The sequence below is a fragment of the Chanodichthys erythropterus genome, chromosome 12 (assembly GCF_024489055.1).
Source record: "Chanodichthys erythropterus isolate Z2021 chromosome 12, ASM2448905v1, whole genome shotgun sequence".
Taxonomy (NCBI): Eukaryota; Metazoa; Chordata; class Actinopteri; order Cypriniformes; family Xenocyprididae; genus Chanodichthys; species Chanodichthys erythropterus.
The window spans coordinates 35,442,554-35,465,787 of record NC_090232.1 but is presented as its reverse complement, the minus strand read 5'-3'; the positions used below and the strand labels follow the sequence as shown (position 1 = coordinate 35,465,787).

Here is a 23,234-nt window from a genome sequence, read left to right as displayed (position 1 = left end):
TGTTTGAAAATGATTCTTCATGTTCCCTCTCAACCATTCTTTTACAATTTGATCCTAACTGTTCCCAAACATATAACATGCTAGAAACATAATAATCACAGCAATAACTTCAATCCAAACAGTGACTTTTTTTGGCCGGCTATGTATTTATAACAACTTCTACTGTAAATGTAATTTTTATTTTTGGGCGAACTATAACTTTAAATACGAAATATTACAATAATCGTTAATCGTCCCTTAGGCTGACACACTGATACATTAGCCTGGAAAATCCAGCCTCACCACTGTACCAGCGGATGAGTCTGGTCGGCCATTGAATCAATTCGATTTCTAGGGCGGAGCAAATCCGAGCAAACAGGAAGCGGAGTAAACCAATCAGAGAAGGGCGGATATGACGTTAGCAAAGCGACAAGAGAGTCGACAGCGAAAAGTAAATAATTAATGTGTTTTTGGTCATTTAAAACTGAATTCACGGCTGAATAGAACAAACTCTCGGGTCTCCCGTGTGCAATGTTTGTTGATATTGAAGGGACTTTCGCCACACTAGAGTGACGCTGTTTGCGTCACTGAAATAAACGAATCTGATTGCAGGGTACTGTTTGGAGTTGACTCGAATTGTGACGGAGGGCGGACTGACCAGACTGATATATCTTGTAGAAGATAGATCAGTCTGGCCTTGCCAGGCAACGGATACATAGCTGCTAAAGGAGCAGTTTAACCTTCAGTTTAATATTCATTCTTTGGAATTGTGATTTTTACTGTATTTGTCTCATCCTAAAATGTGAAAAATACTATGAAACCCCACTCTGTTATGACCTTGTCTGTTGCACAAAATCTTTCATTCCTGAGTTTCTTGATTTTTTTTTCATATTGTGTGTGTGACTGTATTCATGCTGTATTTGGTCATAGTTTGTGCTTGGCATCTCTCATAGTCTTTCTTTAGGAATCTAGCATACATTTTCATATTCGGAAATTCTAACACCTGGAAAGCTCCCTGCATTAAACAGGAGATTGCTCTGTGAATCTCAGGATTTGAGGCCGTGTAAAGGTTAATCGCACAGGGGGGAAAAACCCTTTACCGAAGCTGTGGGTAAACACATAAAACTGTGATAAATGCATTGTATGATACAAAGACAAATGTAGATTGTTCCAGTCAGGAATAGCTATTTACATAGTTAATTTACAAAAGCATACAGCTACAGGGTGATGCATTGTGCTTTTGAAAATGCATTTTCCACAGCTAAGGGTGACGGAATGGTGCATTTCAGAGAGAATTCCCTTATGCAAATGTCATGTTTTAGAAACGAAGATGCTCAGGTTCTTCTGTAAAAATACTTGAAGCTCGACTGCCATCTAGTGGTCAAGCCAACTTGCCTCCTGAAATAATATTGCAGGAAATGGCCTCAAGTAACACAAGAAATTAAGTATTTGCTGTGATTACATAATTAGTAAGAGAGAGAGGGTAAACGAATGAGAGCATGATTAGTATCTTCCTGTGTTGTGTGCAGTTGTACACATTAGTAGGGTTGGGTGATTTACTGAATATTCACTGAATACATTTACAAAGATTTTGAAATGCATACATGTGAAATAAAATTAATCATAGTGAATATTGATTTAACCCGTCCATTTTTAGTCATTAAGTTTCCTAAAACTGTAAAGCGTTAAGACAGATACTTGCCAAAAAAAAAAAAAGGTTTGAATTTTTTTAATTAATCGATTTTTTCTATGAATCAGTTCAAATTGTTCATTTATCTTAAGATTTCAAACACCGATTCAAAAGTTTGTTTGTATCATCACTCAAAAATATTTACAGAAGCGCCACAATGTGGTATTTTACACTCTATAATGTAAATATTGCTGTAAACCACTCTGTATTAAAAAGTTGAAAAGTTTGGGATCTGTTGTTGACGTAAAATGAATTTAAATTTGGTTTGATCAAAATTATGCATAAAAACAAATAATGAATGGAGTCAAAAAGCTGACAGATATTTCTTGGCTATATCATCCAGGCATAAATGCAAGGAATAATGGGAGACACTATGGGATAAAGGGTTAATATTCCGGGTGGGATTGTGGCTGGTACATCGTGAGTGAGTTGCCAACATACGTGTGTGTGTTAACATGGTCAAAAAGCGAGGAAACACACAATCATCTTTTAGGCGTGCGTATGTGCCATCATTATTAAATTGGCCAGTGAGATAAACACAGATGTATGAACACAATGGGCTGCAAAATTAACAACCAGCCAGAGTGTTTTTCATCATTACTTCCAATGATTACAAATTAGAATCCAGGGGTGTGGTGGAAGAGGAAAGAAAATGGTATTGATGCAGAGGAAGGAGCGTTTGCTAGTGCTGATAATGAAAGGCTAAAATGATGAATGAGTGCAATACACGCTTTCACTTTTTATACATCTTGTTAAAAGTGCTGGCTGTGATAAATTGAGAAAGAGGCAGAGCTGCTAACTCACCAATATAAATGGAGCTTTGTTCATTTTCTCTCTTGCGGTGTAGTTTTCCATTGAATATCTTATGGTAAAAACTGCTATGGTTGTCTAAGGGGGCCCTTTACATTAGTCACCGGTTTGGCCCGCAGAATAGTGAATTTCCCAGAGCCGGTTCGGCTAGAGCCGCACAAACCGATAAATCTACTTTAAAAACAGTTCTCAGTGAGCTGACCTCACTGTGATGCTTTAAACTAAAAGGAGAAAAATAAAAACAAATAGATTTTTTACTTAAAAAATGTCTTTAATGGCTTGCTCTCAGCATGTTTGAGTTTGCAGAAACTAAAAACAGGTGCTGAGCATTTAGACAGTGAGGTAAGACACGAGGAGTGCAGCTCTGTGGTGACTCTGCCTCTGAGTTACAGCTCACACTGAGAGAAAACTGTCTCACCTTGAACATGGTGCTGCCCAGCTGAGCCGGAGACATGCTGACGATGACTCCAGCCGACTGAAGAGCGGCGATCTTCTCTTTGGCACCCCCCTTGCCTCCGGCAATGATGGCTCCTGCATGCCCCATTCTCCTTCCAGGAGGGGCTGTCAAGCCAGCAATGAACGACACCACCGGCTTAGCATTGGCCCCCTGAAGAGGGAAAAAAAAAACTATAAGTTAAGTGTTTTTTTAATACATTTACACTTATGTTCAGCAAGGATTCATTAAGTGACAGTGATAGAAAGATTTTTACACTGTTACAAAATATTTCTATTTCAAATAAATGCTTTTGAACTTAATATTCATCAAATTTTATTAAAAAGATATATCATGGTTTCCACAAAAATATTAAGCTGCTTAATTTTTTTTTTCTTTTTTCAGAGCCCCTAAAGAGACATGGTGGTAAAGGTGATGGTAGACATGTGCCAATATTCGGTAATGAACGATATACGATATCACGATAATGAATATGCACAATATTGTTATCGTGGGCACTTCAAAATACCGTGAATAATTATTTACTACGAATTATTCCAATTTTTATAATACATTTTAAGAATACTTTCCCCATCCACCATATAAAATGCACAACACCGCTGTATGCTGCGTAAAAGGGACACACACTCAAAAGTAAACAAGCCCAAAGTGCACAAGAAGCACATGGTGGAATGAGTGAAGGAGACGCGCTGAATGAAAGTGCACGTTCACTCTCTGTACAGCAGAGGGTGCTGATGGAACAGCAGAAATGCAGCGGTTACCCCGGAAACCCAGCTGCTACTACAGTATTTAAAATGCTTCAAAGAGCCATTCAGTTTTTTGCATTTGCAATGTTGTTCATCACAGCACCAAATACTTAATACTTAAAGACTTAATAGGCTATTTATTTTCTTTTTTTTTTTAAATAAATGTTTAAGGTTTGAAAATAAATAGCCTACTAACATTAAATACCTTATTGTAAAGTGTTACCTGTTGTTCTTTATAATTCTTTATGACTTTTTCAATTGGTTTGAAACATTTTACTTTAAACATTTAAATACAATAAGGCAATACACAAAAATATAGAGTTCTTTTTGTTATAAGAAAAAATTCTTAAACTTGTTATACTATGACAACACTTTTTTTTTGCAACTTATTTCAATATTGTGATAATACCATATACCGTGATAAAAGCGTCAGCAATTACCACAACATGAAAATTTGATACTGTCACATGAGATGGGATGGGAATGAGATGGGAGGAAAAATTATATGTCAATGCTTTAGGAACCCCCGTTTGCTCGTAAAACGTTTGCATTCCCCCCAAAAAACTGATCGCTCGCAAAACTTTTGCTTTGCCCCAAGAAACGTTGCATTTGCTTACAAAACTTTTGTGATGAAATAATATGAGGTGGGAGGTCCCCTAAAAGAGACCTTGTTTTCAACAATGATAATAATTTATTCTTGAAATTATTTATATAAATGCAGCCTTGGTGAGACATCTTTACTAAAACATTAAAATATATATCTGACACCATACTTCTGAACAGTAGTGTTTGGGTTAATGTATATAAAATTAGTTCAAATCTTAGGTAGCACAATATACAGCAAAAGTATGTTTTTATTTGACCACTGCATTATGGGTCTCCATAAAAATAACTATGGTCATAGTCAAGCTAAGTAAGGCCTACAAGAATAATTGTGTTTTGAGACACAATTACAGGAGGTGAGTCTCTATTTTTATAGACTTGTAAATAAGAGGTAAAGATAAGTGCAGGGGCTTTTAGACAGCACATACTGTGCTCAATTGGCATTAAAATGTAGGCAGATCAAGGCATCTAATAGCTTGTGTGGGAGTAAGCAGATGGGCAGACAGTGACTAGAGTCTGTCATTTAATACAATCTCACTTTCATGGAAGGTAATTTGTCATGTCCATGCCAATTAACTGCCATTACTGATGGGCCATCATGCTCAGGCTGTTTTTTCCTCATTCCCACCATATTCTATCCTCGTGAATGACATCATAATTCCAGAGTGGGATGTGGGTTTTTATAATCACAACAGGTGGATGAGAGTGTCTAGAATAAAATGGTTTTGGATGTTTTTATGGCAATTTTGTCAGCTTTTCTTAGACAGGCTGAAAGGCTTGGCTGGTAAGCATGTGCCAGTCCCATCAAAAAAAAAAAAATATATATATTTTGATAATACTATTTTATCATATAAATATATTACAAAAGATATTTTTCAGTTGCATACTTCTGTGGGTTCCTGTGCCAGCTGAGCTATTGCCATCGAGATCAATAAGAATGCTAATGGATCGTTTTCTATGGTATTATAGACTCCCTTGGGCTCAAACGGAGCCAGCACTAATTCAGACGTGCTCATTAGCATTTCGCAAGAGAGAAGGTTTCTAAACTTCACAGGCAATTTTTGATTTCACTAGAAACTTTAAATGGGAATACAAACTTCAGGTAGAGACGGTGAAATGAATGTGACCGCCAGTCAAAGACAGTCTAACTTAATACTTGATAATCTTCAACTACTCGCTAACATTATAGCGCTCCACAGGAGCCGGTTCAAAGCTCAAGCTCTGCTCAAGCTGTTCATGTTCGTGCAGCTGACTGCAGACTAAAGTCTAATCTGGGAAGATTACGATAATGAACTGAGGTAATTATATTTTGCTCATGCACAAAACCTTTAGAGAATGCTGAAGTGGAACGCTGTCCTTTCATTTTGTGCTCCATTTTTGTTGAATGACAATGACTTTCTCAGACACTCTCCAGTCAACCCCATTTTGAGCTTGTTTAGCAGTTACATAAGTAATATGGGTCTTAAAGTAGCAGTACATCCAAAAGTACCCAAATGCTGTCATCATTTACTCCTTGTTTTGTGAAAATTCTTTAAAAAAAAAAAAAAATTCTGTGTTCCATAGAAAAAAACATAACAGTGTACATGTTTGGAAGCACACGTGGGTGAGCAAATAATGACAGAATTGTCATTTTTGGATGAGCTATCCTTTTAGAAGTGTACTAATTGAATGTATTTTTACAGAAAAATAGATTATAGATATGCAATGAACGTTAGCAGAAAACACAGTTTTTAAAGTTTCCATGTTAACCATTGGAAAGTTTCCTCTCCATCATTCAGCAGCCCCCAATAGTGTCGTGGTGACTGTGGACTGCAAGTGGATCTTAATGGGCAATGTTCCCCAGGTGACAAATGTTAGCAATAAGCAAAAACAAGCGTATAGCTGACAAGCACTTGAGAGGAATATTCATATCAATATGCTAATTTGGCTGAAAAGCAATTTTGCAGTTTGCCTTGGCAATTCTGACACAAGGACTTACTGGTGTATGCATGTAGGGAGTTGACAAATTAACAGAAAAGAAGAAAACAGGGTGCTCACACCATTATTTGCACAATGCCACTGCAGCTAATAAAAAGCAAGTACCAGATATGGATTCAACAGGAAGTGTGTGAGCGTTTAAATGTGCAGTGAAGTTATGGGATTGGACCATGAGCCCTTTGTCACTGCTATTATTCCAAAAGAAAAACAGATGCTCTTCTTAGGCCAGTCTAAAAGGATTCATACAACAACATAAATCTGTCACGACTTTTTCTAGAGCTAATAGTTTACAAGCTCCTATATGGATCGCCGCTTCCATTACCGCCTTGAACCTGATGTATCATCCCTGTCCGCACTTCTTAATGAGACCGGCATGCGTTTAACAGTCTGATCAATTCAGGTCTTGTTAACAGCGGCGCAGACGGAAAATTTCATAACTGCCAAATGCTTCTCCCAAGGCTGAATCCACTGCATGAAATGTAGCATGACCATGTATTGATCTCCATTATTCATGGCCAAGGCCATCTTTGGAGCATTCACTTAAAAACTACCTTGTTGAGGTAATGAGAAAAGTTTACCTGAAAGGACCAATTTCATACAATCAGCAAGTCGGCGAGGAATAATTCAATTCTCCCACTAATTTAACTGACAGGCGTGCACAAAGAGCAACATGCTTGCTTTTCTCCAAGTAAAGAAAAGGCTTAATGGTGTCTGCAACTGTGAAACTTCTCAACAATGCTGAAAATTGCAGATTGACATTTCACCATTTCAGTTCAATTGAAATGTGGCAACAATAAAAACGAGCTCTTTAACACAGTCTGATTCACAGGATGGAGGAGAGGTTCTTTGAACATCCAAGCACTTGCTCAAAAATGAGGCACTTGTACATGCAGTTAACATATTCAGAGCGGCTTCTTGATTTTCCTGGGGTTACTGTGCTCCTACGCTGCTACACTCTCAGACTGGAGTTTCATTTGAATCGCGTCTGGCCGTCTGAGTTCCTCTTGAGAAAATGGACTTTCATGCATCAGTTTGCTGTATGTAATTTGGCTCAATCAGCACGGCTGAAATGATTCCATGAGTATCCATGAGTTTTTTTTTTATATCACAGACAGAAAAATTCTCTCAATGCAAGAGACTTGCTAATGCATCAGCTCTCTATGACTCTCAGATTGGAGGAATAAATATGACATGGTTAATGTTGACACAAACTGAGGCGCCGTTAGGAGTGGAGGAGGTGTTTGACTGTGAATGAAATCCAGCCTGGCTGGTCCAAAGATCACAATGAAAACCTTGTAGATTTTCCTTCACAGCCAAAACAGATCAAAGAGCAGCTGGAGGCCGTTTTCTCATTCACAGAAACAATGTGAGCTCAGGGGCAAGAAGCTCCTGCCAGCGCGGAAAGAGGAGCTCCATGTGTGGTGAGGGTTCCTGTTTGTTGGAGAAAGCTGCTGATCCAGAAGATGAAAAACACTGTGTACATCCCAAGGGCTACGAAAAAATAAGCACTGACTCGTGAGTCTAAAAGCGATTCATGAATGTATAACAGTGATTCTTAACCTTTGAGTGGGGGTGTGTATGGAAGATCTTAAAGGCACAGTTCACCAAAAATTAAATGACAAAACCAGCACAAAATAGGGATATGACTTGTGCATTATATTCAAAGTCTTTTGAATGAATAAAATAGCTTTCTGAGAAGAACAGACAGAAATAGCAAACCTCATTTGCATGTTCAAATATGTGCTAAAAAACAAACAAAAAAATACATAGGCTGGATGTTAACCAAAAACAGGAACTTGCTGTTGTAGAAAAAGTTGGAGATAGCACAAAGATAGCCTTGTGTTATGAGGGCAAGGAAGTAAGTGTTAAAAGATTGAGATATAACCTTTAAATTTAACAGCATTTTACAGTTTAGAAGTCACATGAGAATAATAGAAGCCGCTTACGGAGTTGTGCTGTTTCAGGTACTCTGCCGCATTTTCTTCTGCATCTCCTCCAATTTCTCCAATCAGAATGATGCCCTCAGTTTTTGGGTCCTGCAAGAACACCTCCAGGCAGTCAATGAAGTTAGTGCCATTAAAAGGGTCTCCACCGATACCTAAGAGAAAAGACACTTTATTCAAAGACCTCTCTGCATTAAACACTTTCTGTATTCTATGCAGATTTATAATAATGGATGACCAATGGTTAGTTTGCCATACCAATGCACAGCGACTGGCCCAGACCCACTTGGGTCGTCTGATGTACAGCTTCATACGTAAGGGTGCCCGATCTAGATACAATGCCTGAGAGAGAAAAAAAGAGAAAACTAGAGCTAGATAAAGATAAATTGCAATTTTATAGTGTAATTTGTTTTGTTAAATTAACATAATTAGTGCAATTAACTATTTGATTAAAAAAAGACATTTTTTTTAATCAAACAACAATTTAAATTTGTACATTGGAGTACTTAATTGGCAAAGGTTCAAACATATGATTAATTAATAAGTATATAATGTAATTAACTGACAGATCTAAAGGTAGTACATCAAAGTGTGAGTCTCTACTTCTCCAATTCATTTTATTTTGTTTTGCTCTATCCTCTGTGCTTCCGCATTCGTCATTATGTCATGCGTCAGGTCACAAATCGATGTGTAAGGCCGTCTGCTGGAAGCTAGTTATTATAGTTAATAAAGTTTTAAATATGGATATTTAACCCCTCGGAGCCATGTGGATAATTTTCATGATGGATGGATGCATGTTTTTGGGCTTCAAAATGTTATGCAATCCTTTAAAACATTTCTCCTTGTATAGAACCCTTATGGCATAAAATTTAAAATTCTATATTGAACCACACCTGAATCTTTTTTTTTTTTTCCTAAGAGTGTAGTTTCCTATGTTCACAATATTCTAAAGAGCAAAAATGTAAATTCCTTGTAGTATTCAACATTTTAATGTATTTTTGCTGCTCTCAGTTCTTTTCCAAATGTACAATGAAACCAGGGGTCATCTAGGCAGCACAGAAGTAATAAAAAAATCTTTCCAAATGTCAGATGTAACCTAATAGAAACACAATACTGGAAAAGGCCAATTTCAGCTGAACCATTTCCAGACAGACAAGGTCACAACTCTTATTACAGGAACAGGCACCAAGCTCAACTCTGAGTACTATTCTTCAGAGTTCCTCAAAAACCTGTAGCATCTGTCTTGTTATGTGACTTCAGACAGCACAGCCCTGCAGTATATAATTCCTTGACAGAGCACTGATGAGAAGTTATCTGCACCACTCTTTTTTAGCAGTCTGAACACTGCGTTACACTCTATATCTGAGTTCATGTTCAAGCAGAGACATCTCATCATCCCTGGCATGGTGAGACACTTTTACAAATCTGACAGATTAAAAAGGGTCCGTCTCAAATCGAGATCCTCTGGCTCTGTCTGTCTGATGCTTCTTTTATGAACGTGAAGAGAGGAGGAATGTTATGCCTTTCAAGGATATTTTAAGATTCTATTCAATCAGCAAGCGAGCTGCTCCAGTGTCAAGCTCTTCTGGAAGAATGACAGAGTTTACTTTATCATAAAGCCAGGTGTCATCCAGTGGAGCTCTTACCAACTCTTCCTTTCTTGTGGATATGTCCAGGCATGATCCCAATTTTGCACTCGCCAGGCTGCAGATATAAAAAAACACATTAAAGTTCAGTTTAAATTATAAATTTTACTGTAGGCAATTAAAATTACAAGCAGTAGGCTTTGAAGTCAACATGAAATAAAAATGGACCCAATTCAATACACATTCCAAAGGCCATATGTATAAAGCCTCAGAGTAAAATTTTAGTCTTAAGTGTGTCAAAATTCTAAGAATGATGTAATTTTAGTCTTATTCCTAAACTTAATAAGTGTGATTCATATAGGTTCCTAAGTATTAAATAATTTAGGAGCTGAGACCTAGTCTAAAGAGTGCTGGAGAGGTATCCTAACCTAGTTAGGAGTAACAAGATGGCAGCAGAGAGGAGGAAACACACACTTTCTGAAAAAGATATAGACCTGAGGGCTGTTTCATAAAAGATGCTAAGAAAAGCGAGGATTAAACTCCAAAACCTGACTCGAATGAACCTAACAAATGAGTTGGGGCTAAAGCGGTTTCATAAGTTAATTGAAGTTCACGCAGTCCCACTAATTAATATTTCCATTTTTCTGCTAAACAGACGGGACACAATAGAAGCGCAATAATTCTGACTAAAATATATATTTTGCTAAAATATTTGATGGACATTGAATGTGCCATAAAATGTACAATTTTAAACCTACAAGTAAGTGTATTTTTATGATAGTAACTGTAAATGGACTATTGTAATGGGGTAAATCAATATGCTTTAGGCCAACTACTGAGTTTAGATTCATCTTATCAATTAAAATTTAGTCTGTGCATATTTATTTTAATTTTTAATTTGTGATTTTAACTTCTGCTCTTCTAATAACAAAAAAAAAAAGAAAAAGAAAAAAAGAAAAATGTACTACAGCTGCCAAATAAAACCAGAGAGAAATGTATTCATATATTTTAAAACAATCTAAATCTTGGGCACAAAAAATTTAAAGAAAACCTGTAGGTTACAGATATAGATTCCCAGAGGTCTCTATTTTAGAAAAGGCTCGCTGACTTTATTGTGCTTTGACTAGAGTAGGTAGGCCTAGTGTGAACAATAACCATGCGTGTCAATTCTGCAGGCTGCATATTACTGTCACTCTTTTCATAGCTTTTGCTGGCTTTGAGGCACTTGCTTGGTATTTCTCCTGCTCTTTGTCTAGCAAAAAAATAATAATAATAATCACTCATCACTAAATAATTTTTAAGAAATTACTTCTCTTTAAATGTTTTGTTTCACTTACATTTTAATCAAAAAATGCCTTAAACTTACAACATTTTTTTTTTATTATTATTTAGCTCTATTTAGTAAATGGTTGCTCAATTTTGTAATACAACATTATATCACTTTGATAAGAAAATCTTATTTATATTTATTTATTTTTGGACTGATAGTGGTTAATACAGTCAAATAATTGTATGTGAGAGAGTCAGCTGTAATATCATTGCGTTCCTATTGGTCAGTGTTAAAGAAGCTCGGCTTAGCCTGACAGGTAGCCTGCTCCGGACCAGGCTAGTTTCCCAGCATAAGTTGCCAGAGTAATTGAGTTTGAACTTATTTAAGTTTGTTTTATGAAACAGAATTCACTGACAATAAGTCTGAATAACTAAAATAAGCCTGGCTTGTTTTCTAATCTTGTTTTATAAAACAGCCCTGTGGTTTCATAGACGGGGCTTAGATTAAGCCAGTATTAAGCCTTAGTTCAATTAGGGCATTTTTTAACGTGCCCTACTAAAAAACATTACTGGTGTACATCTTGAGACAAAACAAAGCCAGTGACATATTTTAAGATGTGTCAGTGCAAGTTGCTTTCAGTTAAAACAGCTCAAACATGCATTTTAGGTTAAGCCTTGTCTGTGAAACCAGGGGACAATGAATTGGAGTTACATGATGACAGAGTCGATAAAACCATACAGACTTGATTATCAAGGAATTCTTTTTGTAACTGACCTAGTAAGAAATTGAATAACTTCTCCCACTCTTCAAATTAATGCTCTAACTGCAGAGATGAAAGTATTAATGACATTTTTTGGCAGCTGACAAAATGCAGCAGTGCACCGGAGAGAACTTGGGCTCCTCAGCCCACAGTAAGAAGGCTCTTAAATAGCACTATTGTGACACTAACCACACCAAACATACATAAAAAGTGATGTCTGGAGGGCATATTTGTTTTTAATTACCCTGCAAGTTTGATTAAACCATCAAAATATGAGGAAAATTTTATATATATATATTTTTTTTTTCTTCAAAACTTAAGTGTGACCTCAGTTAGCACCTAAGAGTCAATCTTAGACTTTGCTGAAAGTTGCTTTTAGCTTCTTTGTAAATAGCTTCTGTTCTTAAACAAGTCCTACTTTTTACTAAGAATTATTTGACAGTTAAGTCAAAGCCTAAGCATGTTGAGTTTTAATTTTAAGAGAGATAGTGGCTTCTTTGTGTTAGAATTACATCTACATTTGCGCCTCACATGCCTTCTCTTAGAAACTTACAGCATCTTTAACTCATATTACAAATAATATGTTAGTTGAGTTAAGTTTCCAAAAATGAAGCCGTGCAGGTACAAAAAAACCCAAAAAAACAGCATAAGTGCAGCGCTCACATTAATGACACCAGGACAGTTGGGGCCAACGAGGCGGGTCTTGTTCTGGCGGAGCAGCTTGTGTTTGACCCGCACCATATCCTGCTGAGGGATTCCCTCTGTGATACAGACAGCGAGTGGTATCTCTGCGTCAATTGCTTCGATGATGGCGGCTGCAGCGAAAGGGGGTGGCACATAGATCACGGTGGCTTCAGCCCCTGTGCCATCTTTAGCCTAAAAACCAAATAAAGAATCATTCGCAGAACTAAACAAATATATTTGGTCAAACATCCAATTTTAGCATTTCAGTTGCAGTTGGGCTTTATCTGAAAGTGTTTAAACTGATAAAGATTAAACAACCAGCCTCTGGCCTTTAACACTTCTGTTACTTTTGGCATTGCTTGCTCTAAATAAGTCCCCTTAAATGTCCCCTAGTACCCTCAGAGAATCAGACCAGCTGTCCAAAAAGTAACTGTGGCTTACAGGAGTCTGTCAGCAGTCACACAGGCAATTACCTCCTTCACAGAGTTGAAGACTGGCAGACCCAGGTGTGTTTTGCCCCCCTTGCCTGGGGACACTCCTCCTACTAACTGAGAACCATAGTCCAGAGACTGCTGACTGTGAAAGGTGCCCTAGAGACAGAAGAGAGAGAGCTTTCAATGAAGGAAAGAAGAATTTGGCTTACTGTTCAGCAGTCAGCTTGTATTAACATTAAAAGGGTCATATCACCCCCAAAAAAAGGTTTCCTTTTAAGTAAAAGATCTTAATGTACTATGAAAACATACTGTAACTTTTAAAATGAGAACTTCATCCCCCTGTCCAAAAAGATTGTTTGTTGATCCTGATCTACAAACTACTCATTCTGAACAGGCAGATGCTATCATTCCTAAACACCAAAAGAACTAAAAATACGAGTAAAGCGTGTGAAAGTTCACAAAAAAATAATGCAGCATCATTTTTTATTGTTTTGTGACCACACAACAATTGATGTGTTGTACACTTTTCAAAGGAGCTGCTAATAAAGAATGTTAATGTCTGTATTGAAGCCAAAAGCAAACCCACTGCCAGAGTATGAGCAGACAAAAGTGCAAAGGTGGTAGACAGAAGAAAAAAAGAAAAAGAAAAGTTGTATTTTAAGTGTCAGAGAGTGGGAGGAAAATGGCTTTGAATAAAAAAAAACTGACAAAAGTATAAAAATAAAGTATAAAAAAAAAAGAGTAAATGAAGAGTAAACGGACTTATAAAATACAACAAATTAAAATAAAACTAGATAAAAAAATAAAATAAATCTAATAAAAAACAATACAAAAGAAATTAAATGAAACAAAAGAAATTAAATTAAAATGAAAGTTCAAAAGAAAGGCATTTATTTGAAATAGAACATTAAAAAATGTCTTTACTGTCACTATCAATTTTAACATGTCCTTATGGAATAAAAGTATTAATTAATGATAAAAAAAAAAAAAAAAAACTTTTAACTTGGTAAAATAGTGACCACTTTTCACAATCTAAACAATACCAGATGGATAATATCCCAACCCAAGTCTCCTGTTGAATATCCTGATTCATTTATGTCACATTATGGAAGTAAACAGGTTGTGAATGTGTTCCTTGTTGACTTTAAACTGGATAGATTTGTTGCAGTGTTTTAATTTTAAGAGGGAGACAGTATTCAAAGAGTAGCTTCTTTGTGTTAGAATTACATCTACAATTTTGAAACAAAAGAAATGGAAAGTAATTAATGTAATGTAATGTAATGTAATATAATATAATATAATAAATACCCTATACACAACAAAACCTAGCCACAATACAGTGAAAATCCAATGAAAACGCAGAGAAAGAGGACTCTCACTTTGAAAGTAGTCTCAGGTAACCTTTGAATCTATAATATTCTAAACTATCTCTATATAACTAACATACGACACACTGCTGGAACACAGAACCCAAACCCTTACACAAAGATAAATGATTTTGTGTAATGGTCATGCATAGCATATTTTAGGCACAGTAACATGGTTTGCACAATTTTGCAAGATTTTCATGTACATAAATCAGTTCACATTTAGCTTGGTTATTAAATTACTGACTAAATGTAAAGAGACTAATGTGAAACTTGACATTTATAATTTCCCTGCATGCAACCCAGAACATAGACTTACAAATGCACTTTCATTATGTGAAGCACTTTAAAATCAATGAATGCTGTAAAATAAAAATGTATCAGTAAAATACCATTTCCCTATCATTAGAGATTTGAACAGTCTGTAGAAATGGTGCGTCACGAACTTTAACCTTCCTTCCCCGCTATGTCCATGTTAATTATTACAAATTATTTTGAAACATCGCAGTTAAGTCCAAAGGTAAGGGCCGCGTCAATATCTACCACTGTAATGTTATAAATATAATTAGAAAGAATGAGGAAACCTGGCACGTTTTCGATCTATTTCCCTCCAAGCGTCCCTTTGCCAACTTTTCTACCATCATTTGTTCTCATGCTTTCATTAACGCTGAAGTGCTGAGCTAACTTTACAGTTTTTCCTGCACGCTGCCTCCGTTAACAGTGTAGCGATTAATTTGAGGTATGGTTTGCTTATGTAGCCGAACAGCAAAGTTAATATGCCGCGATGACACTCCAGTCATTCTTCATCCCCCTTCTAATTATAATGAGTGTTCATTAAAACTTCATCTAATAACCCTTTATTATGGTAAAGAGTCATTTGAAAGAGGGTGAAGGAGAGTTAGAGAAATGCAATGAGATATTGGAAATAAATCACAGGGGTGAGAAAAGCAAGGTTATTGAATACTGTAGCCAGCAGTTTTAGTGTAAAGGGCCTCTAGGCAGGTGTCAAGAACAATTGTGTCGGTCTCTCCTCATCTAATAAAATAAAGCATGAAAGGATAATACATTTAAATCCCAACCCAACACACGTATAAGAATATTCTTTAAAGCGGCCATGTCATATTTTTAAATTATTTATTTTATTATGTATTTTATACATTTAAAAAGTGCCCCCATTATGCTATTTTAAAAAAACCTAATGTTGTTTTGTAGGTTTCCTACAACAGGTTTACATGCATTCAAGGTAAAAAAAAACTTTCATTTTCTCATAATATACAATACCATCATTTAATGCACATCACCTCATTTATTAAAGAGTCCGAAAATGTTTTGTTCGAAGATTCGGTCTCTCTAAACCCCTGCTTTCCGTGAGCCTCCTCTGCTCTGATTGGTCAGACGGCCCAGTCTATTGTGATGTGTGAAAAACGGAACGCCTATCCGCTTGTTAAGTCGTGACGTAAAGAACGCCGTTTCCGGGTCCAAGCCTCGACTCGTTTCACTTGAGAATGCCATCGACGGCCATTTATGAGCGCTATTTATTTATATTAAACATCAATCATTTAAAAAAGTTAAACAGTTATCAATATTTTAATGATTTATAAAAGATGAATCATTGTCTGGCCATCTGGAATTTTGATATGGAGATAAAGGTTGTAATTATATATTTTTTGTAGTATTACAACCACATCGTGTGTGTATATTAGCACCATTTGTTGTTTTCTTGTGGTATGAGATAGAGCGTTAGGACCCGGAAGCGCTGCCGCGTGACGTCAGACTTAACAACCGGATTACCACATCTGAATTTTAGCTCTGGAGGCTTCCTCAGCACTTGTATACGATCAGGAACGGCGGTGTCAGTTTTTACGTATCAATTCCTCATCATTTTGAAGTGCAGTAAAGTGGATTCGCAGTGCTGAAAAACCATAGGCTGGTATTATGCATATTTCTTATGTTGTTACGGAAGTATGTAACAAGAAGTGTGAAAGGAATTGCTGACGACTTGTTTTAGGAGACAATAAACTTGTGTTGTGCACTTTGATCTTAAAAACTGCAGACCTTTTACATTCACAAACAGCTTTATTACACACTACATGAAAGGTAATATTCGAAAAAGCATAATAGGGGCAATTTAATATAAAAAATTCATAAATTAATTTATTTGTTATTTATTCTTTTAATCTTTTTTTAGTGCTGTCAAATAATTAATCACGATTAATCCCATCCAAAATAAAAGTTTGTGTTTACATAATATAATGTGTACTGTGTATATTTAGTATGTATATATAAACACACACATGCATGTATATATTTAAAAAAAAAAAAAAATTATATATATATATATATATATATATAAATTCTATATAAATATACATAAATATTTCTTAAATAAATATATGTATGTGTGTGTATTTATATATATTTTACATAGTAAATATACACAATACACACACATATTATGTAAACTTTTTTTCTCCTGCTTATGTTTTTTGTGCATGATAAACCACTTTGCATTCAAAATGTGGCCCAGATAATTACAAACAAGAAAGAAAAATTCTTAAAATGATGTACCAAAATTATAAATTCATAAGCATGCAGGCTTTACTCCTCAGATTCATCTGTGGCTCAATGTTTGCAAAACCTGATTTATCCACTTTTTAATATTTTGGGTTAAACAAAACTTTGGCTTTAACAACATGGCATGATGTCAATTACCATAAAAAAATATTTTGAGTCCCTTAGTTTGTCAAAAGAGCATATATTATTTTTGTATTATTATTATTAATGTGACCCTCATGTCCAGTTATGGTGAGTAGATGATACAGCACTTCAATCGGTAACTAAATGGAAAGGCGGTGAATCCAGACCTTTTCAAATATTTGGGCTGAAATGGCTACACACCTGTTTTCCTGTGAAGCCTTGACAGATGACCTTAGTGTTCTTGTTGATGTAAAGGTTCTTCCTGTTGCCAGTATAACAGTGTCTCACCCCAGCCTGCTGCACTGCAAATACAAACACAACAGCAGTGGAATAAGAACCAAGGATCAATAAATACACATCTAAAAGTGTATGATTTTTTTTTTTTACATTCTTAGTGAAGTCTGCATGACCAAATGTTGCCGTTTCTATAAATATTGGATTTCATAATATTTCCTGTGTCCAACACACCTGCCTGCAGTTTATTTACTAATCTGTCACATTAAATGTACAGTCAAATTGGCAGCTAAAGGTTAGGCCTAAGAAGAAGTTGTTGGCTTCTCTTTCACATTACTCTATACGTTCCCTACAGGGTCTGATGTCCAAAGGTCATGCTGCCTTGACCACAAATAGTTTAGAAATAGGCAGGGTTGAAACAGATGACAATAGTTGCAAAGCACCAAGCGGAACCAAAAACTCCAATGTTTATCAGTGATCAGCAATCAGTTTTCTTGAATGACATAACAGAATAGGACTGCAAGAAATAGGCTATTGATCACAGCTGACAGGATTAAATGCTCCATCCACATTTCTCTAGGTTAAAGTTCACTTAAACCACTCATGGATCAGGGTTTTCAATCTTTTAGATGTCAAAAAACCCCAAATATGATCATACTGGTGCGAGACCCCCCATCCAAAAATCTAAGAGGCTGCTATATATCTTCATGTATTAAGAATAAATTTATACTGTTTTATAATTAATATACATAAAATAGTATTTGGAAAATATTTAGTGTTTTTTATGTTACATTTTTTTCTACACACAACATTACTGTGCTGTACTGTATATGTATTTTTTTTTTATATTATTTAAAATCTATTTATTTTATTCAATATATTTAGGCTAGCTTAATCTTTTTTGTCTTTATTTTATCTTATTTATTTGTACATTTTATTATGCTGTTTGTCTTTATATTTTTCCACAGACCCCAGTTTGAAAACCCGTGTCATAGACAACTACTCAATGGCAAAATTATTCTGTTTGCCTTCCTACAAATGGAAATAACTGCACATGCATTAAACTGCATTGAATTAAGTTCACGGTTTATGGTTCTGAAAAAGCAGAGTATGCAGTGTTTCACACTGAGAGGGAAGTAAGCAAAACTGCTTTCTGTTCAGCTGGATAGAAAACTCCATTATTGACAGACTTAAATTGCACAAGACTGGAAGAGTTAACCAAAAGTTTCAAAAGTGCCAACACCCTTTCACAGACACTGCAGACGCTCTATTTTCTGCTAAATTATTACTATAGTAAACGCTAAGGATTGAAAGAAGTACAAGCAACCACACACACACCTACATCTCACACTAATCTACAGTCACACTAGTCGTCCACATGTACTAATACCTGTCAACACGCGTTCAGCTGATTTATAAAGAACATTGTCATTCTAGCTGAAGATATGAGCAACATTTTGATCATAACTGTAGTAAACACACACACACTCTGTCCCATACAACATATAAATAAGCACTAAGATAGTAAATGATAGTGCTGTCAGTCTGCTACCTTCAAAGTCCTCCAGATACTTTCACTAACATATAAGACATATTTTAAAAAGACAACCTCGTGATGAGGTTGAAATGAAACACATTTACCAGTAAAGGTCACCTGTTCATAAATACACTTAGGTTTTATTGCTGAATACACCAACACAACAGCATTAGCATTAGCTGACTGTCTGTGTTTAACCAAAAGAAATGAAAGAAATAAAAGACTCCCACGTTTACAATAGCTACTGGAACAATGTCAAAACAAAGACAGAGATGTGTTTAAAACGTAACATTGTTAGTTTTACTTACGGAGCAACCGGGCAAACAACCTGCTATGAGACATCTTCGGTCATTCACCAATGACACCGGACAGACATGGACCTAAACGTCAGCGTGCATAGTAGTCCTGCTAGATGCCTGAAGAGATATAATCGCCTTCATACGGAGTAAATAACATCTAACACACCATAGCATTATATGCGACTTTAGAAATTCATTTAACTCTGTATTTAAAATGTACCCATGAAAACGGGAATTGTTTGCTTAAAAGCGCAAGGAATGCTGGACAATGTTGTTCTATATAATATAATATAATATAATATAATATAATATAATATAATATAATATAATATAATATAATATAATATAATATAATATAATATAATATAGCATTAAATTAATTTGATTCTTTGCACAGTATTCATATTTTAATTTGATATACAGTTGAAAACCATATGAAAGCATATGAAAAACCATATGAAAACCATATGAAACCATATGAAAAACCATATGAAAACCATATTTTTATTTTTATTTTGTGTGGGGAGGAGGGGGTTAGAACTACAAATAATGAAATATTTTGTACAAATTAAACAAATTGTCTACAATTTATATTAAGCCATATACAAATGAATGCAACTCTATACACATCAGATGTTGAATGAATGAATGAATGAATGAATGAATGAATGAATGAATGAATGAATGAATGAATGAATGAATGAATGAATGAATGAAAACGAGTGTTTTACCTGTTTTAAATTACGCATTGCATTTTGTGTTTTAGGGTTACACAGGGTTACAACCTAACAGGTAATATCCTGGCAGAAAATTACCAGTACCTTTTCCTTTTTTCTACAATTTTGTTCTTACAGCGTACCTAACCTAACTGAATAACAATTATAGGTAAATTTAGGCTACAAGCTAATAACATGCTTTATCATAAATTAACGATTATTATTGAATAATTGCTAATATCAATTTAATGCATGCTGAAAAGTTGTCAAATCTAACAAAATTGCTAAGTTGGCAGCCCCGCAAAAGAAAGTGGCGCGGTGAGACTAGCCAATCGCGCGCAACCAACTCTGCAGATGGTGATTGGTTGACGTCTTTACGGCGCGTCGTGCGCTTACGCTTATTCACAGTCAAAACTCCGTATATTCATCCGTCCATGAATAGTCCCTCCTCACGAGCAAATGGAAACGACTACGCAAGTGCACTAACGCGATGACGTAGTAGAACGTCCCAGGAAATATCCTACTGGGTCTCAATTAGAAGCGCACAAAGTCATTCAAGATGGTGTTAGAAAGTATCTCCAGGATTATCAAAATACAACTTCCAGCGTACCTCAAGAAGCTGCCCCTTCCGGATACAATCGGAGGCTTTGTGCGACTGACAGGTATGTGTTTATCCAGGTTTTATCTTACAAAATGTCACAAGCGTAGATGGAAAATGAAGTTAACAGCGCATGCCTGCCTAGATAGAGCGATGCAAGTGTCTTTGTTTTCCATCTTTTAACACTCAAATAGCGTATAACTTGGTAACTGGTTGGCTGAACGTGTTTCTGGGTATCTTCCACCTATTTCCCATATAATTGCGTGAGAAGGTTCTCAAGAGGCAGTGCCTCATCGCTCAAGTGATTCTAGTCTATTTGTATTAATACAAACGACTAATGTTAGTGTGTGTCTATTTTAGAAATGTGTGAAGAACAAAACAGGCCTCTTTGCCTCTAAGAGGCATGCTTTATTGTAGAATGACAGGTGATGGCACAGAAATATCTGCAGCTGTAAATATGTTTACCTGTACAGCTAAAATGACCCCCCATAAGGGTCCAGCAACTGTCATTGTGTAAGGCAAAAGTTCATGATTGGTTAATAATCTCTAATGCACATGTGTGCAAATATGAGAAGTGTATTAGCACTGAATATTACTTTATCTGACATGCTGAATAGCAGCACATGACACTTATCACACATATTTTTCCAAAGTTAGAAGTGCTCGCACTAAGTAGACTGTGTTTTCATTTAAGTGTATAATAAGTTCTAACACTTGATTGTGTCTCAGTTTCAGAGTGGCTGAGGCTTCTGCCATTATTGGGGATTTTGGCTCTGTTGGGTTATCTGACCATCCGGCCCTTCCTGCCCAAGAAGAAGAAGCCAAGAGACTGTCTAATAAATCTGAAGATCCAAAAAGAAAACCCTAGAGTGGTGAATGAGATTGACATTGAAGACCTGAGGACTCCAAGTGTTTGTTACTGTCGCTGCTGGCGATCTAAAACGGTAGGAGGTTGAATGCCTGAGAGATTAAAATATAATATATATATATATATATATATATATATATATATAATATATAATATATAATTTATATATATATTATATATATATATAATTTATTTATATATATATATAAAATATATATATATATATATATATATATATATATATATATATATATATATAAAATATATATAAATTATATATATATATATATATATATAAAATATATATATATATATATATATATATATATATATATATATATATATATATATATATATATAAAAAATTTATATATATTATATATATTATATATATATATGTGTGTGTGTGTGTGTGTGTGTGTAATTAAAAAAAAAAAAAAGTATATGACCCCTTTTTAAACTATTAATTTGTGTAAAAAATGAAAAAGCATGTGTGATTTTCTGCTTCCTCTTTGCGAGTGTCAGTTTTGCCACTCTCTCTAGCCACTCTCTCTATCAGCATTTCATTTTTTCTTTCTCATCTTACAGTTTCCTGTTTGTGATAAATCACACTTAAAGCATAATGAGCTGACGGGGGACAACGTTGGTCCACTTGTTCTTAAGAAGAAGACTATCTAGCCCACCTGTTTTGGGACAAAACTCTATTTGTTTTTTTATGCATATTTTTTTCCACTGAAAACCTACTGTAATTTTGTTTGTTGTACTTACCCCAACCATTTACTTACTTATTGTGCAGAAATACAGAGCTGTAAATTTAGACTAAAATGCTCAAGATATTGTGGTTGATCCTGAGAGATTAATTATATTGATTTACTTTTTGTTACATTTTTCTGGTGTTTATTTTTATATATATATATATATATACTTGGCAAATGTAGTTTGACTTTTGTGTGCAATATAACAAGACCACAAGGAAAATGTCAAATCTTTGTGGCCAAGTGTCTTTTTCGTTCTTAATCTATATCTAGATTCAGTTTTAACTAAGTTGCCTTGTACTATAACTATTTTATGTGCGTTGACATTTTGTAAAACGAAAAAAAAAAGTCACACTTTTAACTTTTCAATGTGAAGTACATTATTAGGATTTGCTTTTGTTGGTTTTACTTGTTTGCCATTTTCTACAGCATTATTCCTAAACCAACAAGAGTTCTAAAATGTTTGCCAAATTATTTTTAACATTTTCAAGTGCAGGATACTAAACTTGACTTTTGTTTGTATACCTACAAACATTCCCCATTGCCTGAGATTGTAACAAAGCTATTGTTACACATTTATATATTACAACATTTATCATAATGTAACAAAGAAATGTGGCCTCTTTTCACTGTCCACCTAAACCAACATGCTGCAAAAATTACAATTCATATTATATGTGCATTCATTCACATTCAAAAGTTCTAGTTTGACAATCCCTTGGTTTTCACACATTTTTTCTCTTGTGTCACTTGATTTCATATTTTATGGCCCTTGTTCATAGATGTTTTCATAAAGTACATTTGTGTGATAACTGGAATGTGCCTAATAACTTTTGTAAAATAAAAGGTAAACAAACTTGTTTTATCTTCCTGAAAATTCTTTTTAATCTAAATGCTGTTTTTCTTATCTATTAATCTGAATGTGAATGATGAATGTGTGATGCCATTCAACAGTGTTTTTCGAAGTTTGTTTCTTCTGTGTACTTTTCCTAAAACACACAATAGTGCAACTTTACTATGCTGATGCTCCATTTCTTTGAAGTAACAGTGCTGCTTATTTACATCTGCTTTGCATTTGATGATATAACAAGATAATGCTTCCAAATGCAAGCAGGGGGTTTTGCCTGTCATTTACTTAGAAGGCATGTCACTCATTTTCTGCAGCATTACATCTACAAATAAAAAATAAACTCCACATACACCATACAGTATATAATTAGGGTCTAA

The 23,234-nt window shown here is 35.2% G+C and overlaps 2 protein-coding genes across 2 annotated transcripts in view; one reads left to right on the top strand and one right to left on the bottom strand.

The window, feature by feature from the left end:
- The window catches only part of suclg1 (succinate-CoA ligase GDP/ADP-forming subunit alph), a 36,857-nt gene extending 17,651 nt beyond the window's left edge, over window positions 1-19,206 (bottom strand). Inside the window, exons 1-8 of the mRNA XM_067405065.1 lie at window positions 19,080-19,206; window positions 17,202-17,302; window positions 12,976-13,092; window positions 12,482-12,694; window positions 9,849-9,906; window positions 8,461-8,544; window positions 8,206-8,357; window positions 2,898-3,086 (exon numbers count right to left, since the gene is read on the bottom strand). Of these exons, the coding sequence (XP_067261166.1) occupies window positions 2,898-3,086; window positions 8,206-8,357; window positions 8,461-8,544; window positions 9,849-9,906; window positions 12,482-12,694; window positions 12,976-13,092; window positions 17,202-17,302; window positions 19,080-19,113 (948 nt within the window). The 5' untranslated portion in view covers window positions 19,114-19,206. The remainder of the gene's footprint in view (window positions 1-2,897; window positions 3,087-8,205; window positions 8,358-8,460; window positions 8,545-9,848; window positions 9,907-12,481; window positions 12,695-12,975; window positions 13,093-17,201; window positions 17,303-19,079) is intronic.
- A 1,058-nt stretch (window positions 19,207-20,264) lies between these two features.
- On the top strand, window positions 20,265-22,882 carry cisd2 (CDGSH iron sulfur domain 2). The gene is made up of 3 exons (XM_067403255.1): window positions 20,265-20,448; window positions 21,114-21,328; window positions 21,841-22,882. Exons 1-3 carry the CDS (start codon window positions 20,346-20,348, stop codon window positions 21,928-21,930), a joined length of 408 nt encoding a protein of 135 aa, XP_067259356.1. The 5' UTR covers window positions 20,265-20,345; the 3' UTR covers window positions 21,931-22,882.
- The last annotated feature ends 352 nt before the right edge of the window (window positions 22,883-23,234 follow it).